At 54.8% G+C, this 14820-nt stretch overlaps 6 protein-coding genes across 6 annotated transcripts; 3 read left to right on the top strand and 3 right to left on the bottom strand.

The window, feature by feature from the left end:
- Positions 1-314: 314 nt before the first annotated feature.
- vid27 (Vacuolar import and degradation protein 27) lies at positions 315-2753 on the bottom strand (the record flags this gene model as incomplete). Its single annotated transcript, XM_064803556.1, has 1 exon — positions 315-2753. The coding sequence occupies one exon, from the start codon at positions 2751-2753 to the stop codon at positions 315-317; it is 2439 nt and encodes an 812-aa protein (XP_064658471.1).
- A 1060-nt stretch (positions 2754-3813) lies between these two features.
- LTR77_006313 (uncharacterized protein) lies at positions 3814-6427 on the top strand (the record flags this gene model as incomplete). The annotated part of the gene is made up of 4 exons (XM_064803555.1): positions 3814-4239; positions 4354-4585; positions 4654-4890; positions 4941-6427. The coding sequence occupies 4 exons, from the start codon at positions 3814-3816 to the stop codon at positions 6425-6427; spliced, it is 2382 nt and encodes a 793-aa protein (XP_064658470.1).
- A 505-nt stretch (positions 6428-6932) lies between these two features.
- On the top strand, positions 6933-8423 carry LTR77_006312 (uncharacterized protein; the record flags this gene model as incomplete). Its single annotated transcript, XM_064803554.1, has 3 exons — positions 6933-7171; positions 7251-7961; positions 8123-8423. 3 exons carry the CDS (start codon positions 6933-6935, stop codon positions 8421-8423), a joined length of 1251 nt encoding a protein of 416 aa, XP_064658469.1.
- A 541-nt stretch (positions 8424-8964) lies between these two features.
- On the bottom strand, positions 8965-9965 carry LTR77_006311 (uncharacterized protein; the record flags this gene model as incomplete). Its single annotated transcript, XM_064803553.1, has 2 exons — positions 8965-9075; positions 9138-9965. The coding sequence occupies 2 exons, from the start codon at positions 9963-9965 to the stop codon at positions 8965-8967; spliced, it is 939 nt and encodes a 312-aa protein (XP_064658468.1).
- Positions 9966-12410: 2445 nt separating this feature from the next.
- LTR77_006310 (uncharacterized protein) lies at positions 12411-13394 on the bottom strand (the record flags this gene model as incomplete). Its single annotated transcript, XM_064803552.1, has 2 exons — positions 12411-12966; positions 13024-13394. 2 exons carry the CDS (start codon positions 13392-13394, stop codon positions 12411-12413), a joined length of 927 nt encoding a protein of 308 aa, XP_064658467.1.
- A 496-nt stretch (positions 13395-13890) lies between these two features.
- Positions 13891-14682, top strand: LTR77_006309 (uncharacterized protein; the record flags this gene model as incomplete). Its single annotated transcript, XM_064803551.1, has 3 exons — positions 13891-14108; positions 14162-14503; positions 14562-14682. 3 exons carry the CDS (start codon positions 13891-13893, stop codon positions 14680-14682), a joined length of 681 nt encoding a protein of 226 aa, XP_064658466.1.
- Between the last annotated feature and the right edge of the window lie 138 nt (positions 14683-14820).

The following is a 14820-nucleotide window of genomic DNA, read 5'->3' as shown; positions in this document are numbered from 1 at the left end:
GTCTTTTGAGCGGGTTGCTGATTGCATTGGACGGCCCCGGCACATGGATGGGATTGAGGCATGGCTTGCACATGGTTGGACACTGGCTCTTCACGATGGCTTACGATCACTCAAAGCTGGATCATCAACATCCGGCAGCATCAACTTAAGTAATAGAACAGAAAGACTAATGGTCGAACTTATTGAAAGCTTGCTCATCTCGCTACCTACCTAGCTATCTACCGCACACCAATCTCGTTCCAATCTTCACATCATGGTATCATAAAAGCACACGCCCAAACGCACTCCAACCGCACCACCTCTCCCCCTTTCCTTCAGTACGGACTATTCACAACCTCATTCCGACTCAAATAACTCCCCCTCCCCTTCCTGGCCGGCGTCCTCGGCGCCGCCGGCACAGCCGAAATACTCTCCCTCGTCACCCTTTGCAACGCCGCCCGCTTCACCATCTCCAAATCATGCGGCAGCGCGACGACGATATTCTTATCACTCCCGAACCGGAAATTATCCGCCTTGACCTCCTCCCCGTACCTGCGGATCCGGTACGCGTCCTTCCGGCCCTGGAGCGTCTTTTCCAGGTTCCAGATGACGACGAACGGGCCGGTGGACGTGATGATGGTGGTTTCGTCTTTGCTCTCGCCGGTGTTGAAGTGCGCCGTGGTGAAGGATAAGGGCGCGCCGGTCTCGTGCTGGAACTGCGCGACGTGCGCGGGTGTGAGGGCGAGGCGGCGGGGTTGGGGTTTGGAGTCTTTGGGGAAGGCTTTTTCGAAGCCGAGTTTGCCTTCGTTCTTGCCGTCTTTTTGCAGGTTGTCGATGAGTAGGAGGTACGTGCGGGTCGTGGCGAGGAGCCAGCGGCCGTCGGCGGAGACGTCGAGGCCGACGATCGGGTCGCCGAGGGCTGGGAGGGCGGTTTTGGCGTTGATGCCCAGGCGGTCGAACATGCGGATGTCGCCTTTGTTGGAGGCAACGGCGATGTAGCCTTGTTCCGTCGTGGCGGCGGCGGAGAAGTCGTTTTTGCTGGCGTATTGTTTGAGTTCGCTGTCGACGAGTTTGTTGCCGCTGAGGCGGGGGTCGATGCGGTAGAGGGCGTTGTTGCTGAGGCCGAGGAAGGTCTGCTCGCCGGTCGTTTGGGCGAATTTGGATTGTGGGGCGTAGACGTTGACGGGGATGTCTTCGTGCACTTTCCACTCGTCGACGACCTTGCCGGTTTCGAGATCGAGGCGGTAGAGGCTGTTGGGGTCGTTGTCGCGTTGGAGAACCATGTCGCGGTCACCGGCGTGCAGCATCATCTTCTTGGGGGCAAAGTTCTTGCCGCCGGGTGTGGCGACGTTGTTGATGCTTGTGCTGAACTCGAGCTGGTTGTCGGGAGTGTGCTTGAAGACGCCAATCTTGTCGCCGCGCACCACGAAGGACCTGTCCACTTTGGCACCGACGGCCAGCTGACTATTGACCTTGCCGTCCTTATCCAGTATCTTCACCTCATCCTCATCTTCGTCTTCGTCGTATTCTTCAGCGCTCTGACCGTCATTCGCATCCTCATAGTCTTCCACCTCTTCATCCTCCTCTGCAGCCTCTGCCTCCCGCCTGTCATCAGCGTTGTCTTCCAGCACCAAATCATTGAATGCGTCCAGCACATAGTCTTGATCCACAGCCTTCTGCCACTTCATCTCATTCGCATGCTCCCACATCGCCTGCATGAAACCCTGCTGGAACTCCTCCAACTCTTCCCTCTCCTTGAACCTCAGAAGCCATGAGTATGCCGCGCCCTCGTCAGAGTAGTGATTGAAGATCAGACACTGCTCTTCGAAGTTGAAGACCGGATTCATGTCTGATCCCACTTCCTGTCCCAGCCATTGCTGCTTGCTACCTGTGATCTGTAGCCAGTACTTCCAGTTGCCTATCTCTGAGACCACAGCCTGAACCGCGTCATCTTGCCGTAAGAAAGTGGTGGTGTTGAAGTCGAAGAGATGAAGCTCAGCACGTTGGTTGGCAAGGACGGAACGGCTTTCAGGAGCTTTGCGCGAAAGGGGTGCTTTGGTGGGTGTGTTCTCGATCTGCTTCTGTAGTGTTGGCGCTGCCAGCTTCTTAGAAGAGTCACGCACCATCTCGCGGTCGTCACGGATGTTATTCAGAGATTGCGTGAGCGGTGATGAGTTGGCGAAAGAAGGCGATCGGTGGGTGGGGCTGCTGAGCGGGCTGGCTTGTGGTATGGCTGGTTCCTCTTCGAAGTTGAACTCTTGCAGATCCGACTCTGTCGCTTCCTGGTGGCTTCGATGGTACTTGCGCTCGAACTGGCACTGCGCCGCAACGATCTCAAACGAAGTCACCGCCTCTGGTCTCGTTGAAGGATCGCAAACGAACTCAACCAGATCACCTGGGTCACCACTCAGATCGCGCCAGGCCAGCACCGACTCTCCCGTATCCTTGAGATCTGTTCGGAAATGTAGCTCTTCGTCAAGCACAAACGTCTTTTCGTCTCTGTCAGTGACACCTTCACCTGCTCCCTCCCCTCCTTCCTCTTCCTCTAGAAGTTCCGCCTCGCCTTCCTCGTAGGCGCGTTGAATAACAAGCTGATATTGGAACTCCTGTCCAGTACGTCGGATGAAGGCCGCTGCGTCCTTGAAGATGAGTTCGGAGTAGCCTTTGGGTGAAAGCGGTCGAACAATGTAGAGTTGGCCTTGAGGAAGCTCGACGATGTTCTCTTTGCTGCTGTCGCCGAACAGGTACTTGGAGAGGCTTTTAAGAGCAAACATGCTGTGTTCCTGCCAGATGGTATGTCGTGCTCTGCATCATGTAGGAAGAAGGTAGATGCAGAAGAGGGTCGTACAGGAAGCAAGTATTTGTTTTCGGTGTGTTTGTCTCCAACGGCCAGACGTCACTTTCGTAGCGGAGACGGCGACATCCGCCGCCACCGTGGCTGCCTCCATTTCGTCCCACCTCCAGTGCTCCCATCATTCCACACTCCAACATGCGACTTGTTCCATTCACACGCATTCTTCGGGAATGCATTGGACATCAGGATACATTTACCAACAAGCAGTGACAATGCTACGGGGCGAAGGCCGACAATCATCGACAAGTCACGCTCAAATCCGGATTTCACTGGGGAATGCGATGCAGCAAAGGATTCAAACCACGAGACGACTGCACGCGATTTCTTGTATCGTGACTCGCTCTTGAACGACCGATAGTCAGTCAGTGCAGCTTCAACGCAGACAGCACATCCCGTCTACCCCAAGACGGAAGCAGCAAACAGGCAAGGCAAAGCAGAGAACTCAGCCTCTCCCGCTGCCGCCACGGCGCGTCTTGAGATCGCGCCAGGCCTCCCACGCCATCAGAGCTGAGCTGCAGCTCCAGAATGGACAAACCTTTCACCGGACCTGTACCTTGTCCACCTGTACATGCATATGCCATGCAGACGGCTTTCCCCTTTCCCGTTTAGTTTCCTACTTTTCCTCTTCCACACTGTCATTGCAGCCTTGCGAGTCACAGATGTGAAAGAGTCGAAAGCGGCCGAGTACTTTCACAGGCGACCTGCCGGCGGCGTGCATTCAGTAGGTGTGCGCGTGTGTCACGCTTTACCAATACTCACACGGTGCCAGCCTTGCCTGCGCCTGCGCCGCTTTGCGCCATCTATGATAGCGCGCGCTCAGACGAACTTTTAGAGGTCTCGTGAATCTTTCTTAATCCTCCATCCTTACCTCTCTCTTTTCCTTACACAAGAAGAAGCAGCGGCGTGGCCTGGACCACGTCTAAGACTGCATTCACACCTTATTCCTACCGACACCATCCAACACCACCAATCATCACACCATGAAATCAGGCTTCATTACCGTCAGAGAGGCAACGGCCGACCCAGACCCGGACACCCCTCAGCCCACACCTTTCCCCATCCGCATCGTCCAAGATCCGCCCCCGCCGCCGCCCTCGGACATGGACGTGAACGTCCCTCCCCCACCTGGCTCCATCAAGTTCCGCAATGACAACTTCTATGAGTCTTGGGACAAGTTCCTAGCGCTCGAGCCGAATCGCGGTCAGCGGCTTTCGAGGGCCCAGCGCGCTGTGAATGTCGAGCAAGCGGAAGTCGAGGGCGCGGAAGGAAAGAAAGTGCAGGAGAATGCCGCCACGAGCTGGGAGCAGGCGGCGGAGAGTTGTCGGAAGAAGGTCGCGGCCATCGTGGAGGAATGCACGAGGCTGAACCAGAAGTATCGAGATGCGATATTTGACTTGGAAGCGAGTGTATGGTGCCTGCAGAGTCTGTCAGGACTGTGTCCAAAGGTATGAGACGGAGCAACTCTTGAGAGTCGCGAGGTGTTTTCCATGGCAAGAGCTAACTCGATATTTGTTTCACAGGCTGTGCAGCGAATAGAAGCGCCACCGTGGATCAAGCGGGTGGAAGACATCTTCGACGATCCTCAATTCTTCATCGATGGAGCGACACCGCAAGATGTGCATCAAGGGAGCGGAGGTGACTGCTGGTTCCTAGCTGCGCTGATGGCAGTGAGCGCCAAGAAGGAGCTTATCGATCAGCTCTGCGTGGCAAGAGATGAGAATGCTGGTGTATACGGATTTGTGTTTTACAGAGGTCAGTCTCCAGGCTCATTCAACGAGGCATCTTATGGGCACAGCTGATGTGAGACTGCTTTGATACAGACGGCGAATGGATCTACGAAGTGATCGATGACAAGCTCTTTCTCCGCGTCGGCGACGATGACAACGTCACGGTTGTCCGCGACTGGCAGAAGGAAAAGAAGGAGGGCATGGCTTTATTCCATCCGGATGAAGAGAAGCTGATGTCCCAACTCCAGCGTGGCGGTGAAGCCCTGTACTTCTCCCACTGCAAGAGCTCCGAGACCTGGCTTCCGCTGATCGAGAAGGCGTATGCGAAAGGTACGTTCATACAACAGATACTTACCCAGAAGTGGGCTAACAGATCCCAGCGCATGGCGACTACTACGCCATCGAAGGCGGCTACGCGTCCGAAGCGATCGAGGACTTGACCGGCGGCGTCGGAGCCCACATCAACCCTGAAGACATCATGGACAAGGACCGTTTCTGGCGCGAGCAGCTGTCTCGAGTCAATGAGAAATATCTCTTCGGCGGCGGAAGCAAGCCAAACGCAACTAAGGGTTTCGTTGGCGGTCATGCTTACGCTGTACTGAAGACGTACGAGGAAGGAGACCTGAAGCTGCTCAAGCTGAGGAACCCTTGGGGTGAGACTGAATGGAATGGCGACTGGTCTGACGGCAGCAAGCTCTGGACGCCGGAGATGATGACCAAGCTCAACCATACATTCGGCGACGATGGGATTTTCTGGATCAGCTACAAGGATTTTCTCAAGCACTTCCCCAGCATCAACCGCGTGCGGCTCTTCAACAAGGACTGGCAGGTCGCCCAGCAATGGACGTCGGTCAATGTACCCTGGACTGTCGATTATCTGGACACGAAGTTCCAATTCACCATCAGCGACAAGTGTCCTGTGGTTATCGTGCTGTCCCAGCCAGACGACCGCTACTTCTACGGACTCAGCGGCCGCTTCTGTTTTTCCCTGCACTTCCGCGTATACAAAGAAGGCGAGGAAGATGACCGGTATATCGTACGCAGCATGCACAACAGTGGCAACGAGACAGTCTTTACTCGTTCTGTATCCGCTGAAATCGAGGACCTGGAGCCAGGGACATACAACGTCGTCTTCAAAGTCACAGCTGTACGGACCGCCGCAGCCATGACCGCCGAGGAGTCGATCATGAAGTTCGCTGTGGAGCGGAAAGAGAAGCTGCTGCACGTTGGTCGTAGATTCGACTACGCGCAGACGAAGGGCAACTTGCGAGCCATGGAAGAGGCGAACAAGAAGCAAAAGGTGTCGGGTCATCGGCAGTCGAGCATCAGGAGAGCGAAGAAGAGTAGGACGTTGAAGCAAAAGCAAAAAGAACAGGCGAGAGGGCGGAAGAAGAGGATTGATGATGCTATGCGGGAGAAGAGGATAGCTTATCATGAGAAGAGAAGGCAAAAGGAGAAGGAGAGGCAGGAGAGGAGGAGAGCGCAGAGAAGCGAGGGTAGTGATGGTAAGACGGAAAGTGTAACGCCGCTGACCGAGGAATCGCCGGTGAAGAATGACGAGGAGGCAGATGCGAAGGCCGGAGCGGAAGCTAAGAGGCCTGAAGCAGAGACAGATGGGAAGTCAGGTCAGGAAGCGAGCAAGGCCAAAGACGAAAACGAGAAGAGCGACGAGCCTGCCACCGCGGAAGCCGAGACTACTCTCGCAGAAGACATCTCCCGCCTCAAACTCCAGCAATCCCGCTCAAGCAGCAGCCGCACCGACCCAGTCTCCCCTCTCGACAACGGAGAAGACGACGGGTACGAATCTCCTGTTGAGCCCCCCGAAGAGATGGAAGATGATGACTTTGACTGGGATTCTGAGTTGTAAGTACCTCTTTCCCGAACAAACTCCATCTGGGTATTTTGCTGATAGTGGAGTAGAGATGGACCAGTCGACATGGGCAATGATGACGAAGATCATTCCCGCAGAAATTCAGCTCAGAGCACGAAGAACGAGATCTTTGCTGATGATCCGTGGGATGCGGTTTGTGTGCTTGGGGTGAGGGTTTATTCGCAGGGGGCTGTGGCAAAGGTCAGGGTTGTCAAAGGGGAGGGGAGTTCGTGAGGGGGATGACGTGGTGTGTTTGGTATAGGGATGGCATTGTGCACAATCTCGGCTCAGTGTTGTAAAGCAGAGTGTTATATATGGCTTGAGGAGGATTGATGATACCCAACTCATGTTATTCGGTTTCGGAGGAGGATGCTTAGATAATCTCCAACTCCTGTCTCGTGACTGACTTCACTTTCTCATCTTCCATCTTCCAAAAATATTTAGTGCAAACCTGCAGACGATGAAATTGCGAACATCGCTTTCGGTTCGATGATAGGCGATCATGGCCTTGCTATCTTCGACATCTCGTCTTACGCTGGACTTACCACCAAGCTGCATCGCTTTCTGTCCCTCAGATCAGAATCTTCTTGTTGTTGGGACGTACTTCCTGCATCCACTCGAGAACAGACAGGAGAAAAACTCACACGACGACAATAGCGGAGATGCAGGAGCAGAGGGGAGGTTGCAGAAGCGGAGTGGAAGTCTGATCTTGTACCGGCTCGAAGAGGGTAGCGATGTGATGTAGGTAAGGAGAAGCCTTGACTTGATCCTCCTGTGTCGTCGTCAGCCTATGTCACCACGCAGTTGCTGACCACATCAGAACTCAACTCGCCACGAAGCCCGTTGACTATGCGGTTTTAGACATCCAATGGAGCCGTTATGCGACAGGGGAAGGCCAACTTCTCGCGGTCGCGACTTCCACTGGACAGATCGCAATCTACCGCCTTCCTACTTCAGAAGGCAATGCCATCGGGAATCTGGAGCTCTGCAGTGCCCACGCGGTGGCAGACCCGTCCATCTTGGTCCTCTACCTTGCCTGGCATCCTAAAGACCGCGGAACCATAGGGTACACCCTCTCGGATGGCACCGTAGGCTTGTGCTCGTGTGGGAGCGGCAATGACTGGAGGGATCCGAACTGCAGCGTAACGCTGGCTGAGGTCCACAGTCACTCCCTCGAAGCCTGGACGCTCACCTTCAACCTACCAGATGCCTCCGCCATCCTGTCCGGCGGCGATGACGCTATACTGAAATCTTCAACCCGCATTCCGGATGGTGAGGAGTATGCCCTCTCGTGGCAAGATAGGAAAATCCACCAAGCCGGCGTAACAGCCATCCTACCCCTAACACCTACTCTCACGCTCACGGGAAGCTACGATGACCACATCCGCCTCATAGCTTCACCAGCAACAGGTACAGGACGCCGAAAAGTCCTCGCCGAAGCAAACCTAGGCGGTGGAGTCTGGCGACTGAAAATGCTCGATTCGCAAAGACTACTCGATACGAATGATGTACAAGCCGATCAAGGCATGAGGTACATTCTTCTCCATCTATCCACCACGGTACCAGCCTTAACACTACCAACATGCACGATATGATGCCCACGTCCCCCACAGGGGACTGTTTGCCCCATCCTAACCACGTCCCTCGTACCTGCCCCAAATGACGCAAGCTGACAACCCCAATCTTACTCAGCCCTCCACCCGCCCACGCTCTCATCCTAGCCAGTTGCATGCACGCCGGCACGCGCATGGTGCGGCTCTCCAGGTCTCACTTAGCCTCCGTGGAGAACGAGGATGACGTCTGGCAGTTCGAGGTCCTGGCACGGTTCGAGGAGCATGAGAGCATGAACTATGCAAGCGATGCTGTAGTTCAGGAAGGGAAAGAGGGGAAGGAGTGGAGGGTGGTAAGTACGAGTTTTTACGATCGGTTGATGTGTTCGTGGCGGTTTGAGTTAGAAGGAAGGGATGAGGTGAAGCCGGAAGGTGAAAGTTGAACAAGGTGTACCACTCCATACATGAAGTGCTTCAGGTCTCGCATCTCGAACTTTGTACATCCCATCCCTCCCCTAGGCCCTCGCGCTCCTCTCCACGCTTGAGATCCAGGCCAGACTAAACAATAAAGATAGATCAACACAATTCGTCCATCCCACCCGCACGAAAACAAGACAGCAAACAAGCTGTTGGTATATCCCCGCCAAAAGATCAATCCCCTCCCAAAACCGCCTGTCGGTAAACTCCTGTTCGCTGTGGTCGCTATCGAATGCAAAATCTCTTGCTGAAATGACTGCTGTGCGCCGTTCCTTTCCTGGTATCTGCCCCCCCTCCCCCCTGAACCGGATGTTACGGTTCGCTCCATGATGTGGTGTCGTAGCATGCAGGAATACTGGCTGCTGCTTGCTTCTCGGTCGTTGTTGCTGACTGTATAAGGATGTGGTGGGTACGGGTGTGGGCGGTGTAGCTAGTGTGGTGTAAGAAGATGGCTTGGGCATCGCCTGCCAAACATTCGGTCGCTCGTATCGAGGGTATGGTAGTGTTCTAAGTCTCGCCTGGGCCGCTGATCTTGATCTGAGGTGTTGGTGGGGGCGGATCCGCGTCGATGTTATTTCTTGCTCGTCTCCATTTAAGTACAGGCACTCGTTTATCACCCTGGGTCAGCTCGTTAGCCAAACATTCGTTTTGAGGACGTATCAGGTCATCCAAAAGCGTACCTTAATCTCGCTCGGCTCCTCACTCCCCAACACAAGCACCTGGCCATCTTCCTCAAATCGATGCGTCCGTATTTGGATATCTCCCACCCAGCCCGGTAGATTGCAGACCTGGAACGTATGCCTGAGAATCTCTTCTCTCCCAGGCCCATCGTTACTGATGTAGTATGGCCCCGAGTACGCGAAGAATCGTTTCCCTGCCTCCGCCCATTGGGCTTCGTCCCCAGTCCCACGCTGGAATGCCTGCTGTCCCGGGATGAAGAATTGAGCGGACATGTAACCATCCGGAGTGTACATTATAAATCCCGTGACGTTCTTAGTCATTGGAAATGTCGGTCGTTGTATGGTGGAGTTGACGGTGGGGTATGCGATGTACGACTCCAGTCGCCATGTGCCGACGAGCTTCTGCCGTAGTGGGATGTCTGGAGGCGGTGTCATGCATTGCTCGAGTGTGTACATGCCGCCGTTTAGGTCACCGTTCAGATCGTCGTAATTCGTTCCTTCTTGTTCCGTGCTTTGTTTGACAGCCGTGGTGTAGTGATTGTTGTAAGGGGTGGTTGTCACGCTGACAGGTGATTTCGGTATACTATCGATGCTTCTCCGGGGCTTCACTTCTGGACTCGAGAAGCCGTTCAAGCTCGGCTTCCGGGACAGCTCGACAGGCGAAGGCATGGGCGGCGATTGCGGACGCGATTTGACGGGTGAGGTGGGCGAGGTGATCACCTCTGCTCGAGGCACGACCTCCCGGGGTCGTGAGCGTGACCGAGAGCGGGATTTGCGATATGGGAGGACTTTGGGGACCTGCAGGTACTGCGAGTTGGTGCCGGCCATGGCTTAGGAGTGGGCGGCGGTAGATGCGCGGAGTGGGGTGTGGAGAGAGGAAGAGGGAGAAAGCATGATCAGGCGGGTGCGGCGTATGAACGATAATATGCTTCTCTCACGCACGGAGGATAGCGGGAAACATGGCGGAAGAGTGGTACACCGGGCGGGTCTGGTTTGCGAGCTGAGACTTGAGATTCCTCCGCACAAGCAGCAGCAAAGCATGGGCCGCCCAGGCGCAGGTGTCGTGAGGTCGACGAGAGATGCAAGACTGCGCCATGACCACTCTACCAGCGCCCCATTGGGAGCCGTCGACCGTCGACACATCTTCTCATCATGCATCTTCGGACTCTCCTCCAAGCCAGCCGGTGCTTGTCAGATGTCACCAACTATCGATTTCCTGCAGCACATCCACTCTTGCTCCATCCGCACTCCGCTTTCTCGTGCATTCTCCTTCGACCCGGTGCAGCACGTGCGGCGGATTGGGAAGGCTGCCAACCTGTCCACCCGCAAAGACATCATAGCGCCTGGTCGGTGCGCTCAAAATAGCACGCGCAGAAGAGCTTAGCAGAGTTAGCACCCGAAAGCGTGCTTAGGCTCGCCTACCGCTCTATTGAACCATGGCGCCAAGCAAGCCCTCGCCGACTTGCCCTTACCTTCCCTGGGCATTCGAGAATGCCTTTGCGCTGTGGGATGGCTGCGTGAAGGGCGGTGTAGGAAGGAAAAGCAATTACTGCGATGGAGATCCTTGATCGTCGCTATCACACACGGCTGGGTACCGAATGCTGCAGGCCACCGAGGCGCATGCGTGCGGCCACAGGTTCGGAAGCGCGATGAACGCTGGTTGTTGATCTTCCGAATTGCGATCTCCGCCTTGCGCTGCAAACAAAACACCCCTCGAACTGCATGATTCGGCCCGCGCGATCTCTCCGATCAATGCTTCGTTTCATCTTGAGCCGTTGCTCGCCTGTGAGCTCGTCAGTTTCTGATTGACTGATATTTTGGAATTGCCTGTTCGCGCAAGAGGTTCGTCGTTCGGTCGAGCACGGCAACCGGCAGACCCGCATATCGCGGCGTTCACGCCCTCATGCAAGCCCATGTCATTGCTTCCAGAAGCGTGCGACCCCGACGTTCTCGTATACCAATTCGGCAAGCGACTTCTCCAATCGCGAGGCTGACCATCGGGCGTTGCGGTGTGCGGGGATCGTTATCGTGTGCAGTGTTCAAGCAAGAAGCTATGATGTGACGTTGGAATTGGATTTGGAGCAATGCGGAGGGAGGGCAAGACGAGGAAGGTGCGATTGCGATGCAGTTGCTCAAAGTGCCCGAAGCTAAAACCAACCGCATCTGTATAGGGCGGTCTCAACCCGGCGTTCGACTCGGTCTCGACTCATGACCAACAACTGAATAACGCTGTGCATGCGGTGCTATACCAATTTCTATCTCGCACTTCATTCTATCGGCAGCTGTGTTCACACTTGCGGCTGTGCAGGCAAGGCTACTGCTGACATTGCTCATGTGCAGCCTCGCACGCCTGACAAATCCGCAGCGGTATGTGCCTCGTTGGAGAATTCTTCCGCTGTTCGTGGGTTCCGTGTTTCACGAACACACATCTGAATGACTCGCACTTGAGGAAGATCTCGTAATCTGTAACCTCAACCCTTCTGCCACGCGACGAGATCTTCCCCACACTCAATATCTCTGGTACTGTTGCCGAGTCGAGCTGTCGGACCATGGTTATGAGACTCTTGGTTCTAACCTTCTGTTCTGGTCCATTCGGTGGTGACTACAGCGCGGCGCCGGCGAGCTCTAGTGGTGAGCTCTAAAGCTTTCTACCGCGAAGACTGGTTGAGATGTCTGTGCTGAAAGCATGGCGTCCTGTACCTACAGGCGACGAATCTTGCGATACCGATAACGAAAGTCTGGAATCGCAGTCTTTATTGCTTACCTACGCCTGGGGCCAACCTTGCGGTGAGGACAAGAGATAGGGGCTTGCGGTGGACGTCCTGACCCTGCAGATAGAGGAGGGGAGGGGCCAAGAAACGTAGACACTGTAGCAGCATTGCGCAACGAACATGTATCCTACTCTCACGTATGGACAACAGCAAGTAGGTGCTTATTGAACATACCCCAGCAGCTACCAATGACACCTACGTCTCAAGGCCAAGAATGAGCGGATAAATGTATTCCGAGGACGTCCCACGTGGAACTACAATCTCCTGTATAGACTTCAATAGTTGCCGTTGAAGCCTTCATGATACTCCACCTGGCAGCCAACGCGGTCTAAGTTCTGTAATAAAACGCGGGGACGAGTACAGGCTATATCCACCCCTCCGCGGAGTATCGACAGCACCAACGGCCCTTCGGCGCTGAGCGGATGATGTTGTCAATGGGGAAGAAGCGATTCCTGGATGGACTGTCGGTCGTCACGCTTGCTTGCTACACAGTATCTTCCTCCTACTTCTTCACGCCACCCCCGCCCTTGGCCTCCTCCAGCGCCTTCATCCGCTCCCTCTGCGCCCGACTACCACCCAGCTTCGGTCCTGTCGGCGCTTTCGCATCCTTCGCGACTGTCTTGGGTGGTCGTCTCTTGTGAGCCTCCATCTCGGCGAGGAGTTGAGCCTTGTATGCCTCAGCTGCTGCAGCATCGTTGTCCATCTCGTCCATATCGGCGGCGGTAGCAGCGGCATTTGGCCGGTCGTATAGAGGCACTGAGGACTCTTGCATGATTTGGTCGATCATGGAATCGCGAGCAATGTCTGCTTGATCGCGGGATGGCTTGGGCCGTCGCCTCGTCGGTCGTTGATAGACTCGGTAGCTTCGTGCGGCGGCTGGCTCGAGTGTGCGATCTCCATCGGCTTGGACAGGGCTTGTTGCAGAGCCAGTTGCTCCTGGTGCAAACCCCGCAGTCCCCTCAGTCGCGACTGATCCCAGCGACGATGCGCCATGTATACCATTAACAGGCGGAGTCGGCGAGCGTGCGTCAGCCAGCTTGGAGTCTATGTATGCCATCCTACGCCGTTAGTGCCGTTCCTGCTCCGTCCAACATGTACTTCGGGGCGCAACGTACATATGCTTGTCCTCTGCCACAGCAACTTTTCCAGTCGGTTTGACGAATCTGTCACTTCCAGGCACATCCTGCGCTTCAGGCGCATTCGCTAGCACCACTGCCATCTCTTCATTGCCATCCTTTCGTGATCCGTTTCGGCCCTTGGTGCTCGTGAAACCGATTCCATGTTTCCTGTTGATGGGTCTTCGCTGGGATCTGATAGCTCCGGTAGAGGGCTCTTCGACCTCTGGGGTCTGATTACTGATAGTAACAGCTGCTGCTTCATCATTGGCGGCGCCTTCGCTGTCGTCCTGCGGATCTGCTCGCTTTCGGAAGACCTTGCGTCGTTTGTTGGCGCGGAAGAGAGGCTCGCCCGATACCTCGTCCTCCATGTTATGATCCATCGAAAAGACTCATTGACCGAGTTAGGCGGAGAATTGCATGATCGCGGTTGTCAAAGGAAGATAAGTTATGCAAGTGGGCTGTTGCAGCGGGTGAATGTTTTTGAGCATGGGCCACATTCACTGCCTGGACTTCACTTGATCACTTATTCCTCCTTGCCTTCTAAAATCTACTCCAACGCCGCAACGGCCGTGTGCCCAACAATCTATACTCTCCGCAGAAGTGCCGTTGTGCGACCTCTGTATTTTGTGCAAAGGAGCGCCCACAATTCCGAATGTCAGACCTTTTTTGCTGCAATTACTAATCACGTTCGTGGAATACCGAAGCATCGCCACCAGCGAGCTCTTTGTGGGTATGTAAGTGCTCCGGCATTTAGTGGTATAACATACAAGTATCTCTATCTCCAGTACACTAGTGTTCAAACTTTCACTTCCAGCACCAGAGCAACAGACATTCGTTGTGGCTTTCCGAACAACTCTCCGCAGGATGACCAAGTACCAAATCGACGTGGTGTCCGACACAGTGTGCCCGTGGTGCTACGTTGGGAAGAATAGACTGGACAAGGCTATCGAGCAGCACAAGAAGACTAACCCGGACGACACTTTCGAAACGACATGGTATCCTTTCTATCTTAACCCGGATGCTCCGAAATCGGTCGACAAGCATGAGTACTACGAGCGCAAGTTTGGTCCGCAGAGGACGCAGTATGCCAGCCCATCCCGGTGGACTATCGAAGTGGAAGCTTACATGTCTCCAGAATGATGCAAGGTCACCTCTTCCGTCTAGGGAAACAAGTCGGCATCGACTTCAATTTCGGCGGCAAGACTGGCAACACCCGCGACAGCCATCGCCTCATCCAGCTCGCCAAGACGAAGGGAGAGGGTATGCAGACGAAGGTTGTTGAGCAGTTGTTCAACTCCTATTTCGAGGTCAACGAAGACATCACGGACCGCGAGGTACTAGTTAAGCGCGGTGTTGCTGCCGGACTTGATGAAGCGGAAGTTCGGGAGTGGATGGATGGTGACAATGGCGGTCCGGAAGTTGATAAGGAGGTCATAGGAGCGCAAAAGAAGTCTATTAGTGGAGTGCCGAACTTTACGTGGGTCAAGCAACGTTTACACACTGTGAAGTGCATAGATGCTGACATGGTTGGCCAGATTAAATGGAAAGTACGAGGTTCAGGGCGCGGAGGAACCGCAGGCATTCCTTCAGGTCTTCGACGAGATCAAGTCCGATGCCAGGGTCGGTGGAGTGACCGGGGGCGACAACACCTGCTAAATTGGAACGAGGTCTTCCTTGCCGCTGGTATGATGCTGGCTGCTGGTGCGGCAAGGACGAGTGCTTTTGAGCATTTGACTGTTGGGGGATTTCAACGTTCACGAACGAGATGCGATTTGCTGTTCTGAAGCTTTCTTA

The sequence above is a fragment of the Saxophila tyrrhenica genome, assembly GCF_035928015.1.
Source record: "Saxophila tyrrhenica strain CCFEE 5935 chromosome Unknown scaffold_9, whole genome shotgun sequence".
NCBI classification, from domain to species: domain Eukaryota; kingdom Fungi; phylum Ascomycota; class Dothideomycetes; order Mycosphaerellales; family Extremaceae; genus Saxophila; species Saxophila tyrrhenica.
Note: the sequence above shows the minus strand (reverse complement) of the source record. Positions and strands in the feature narration are given on the sequence as shown.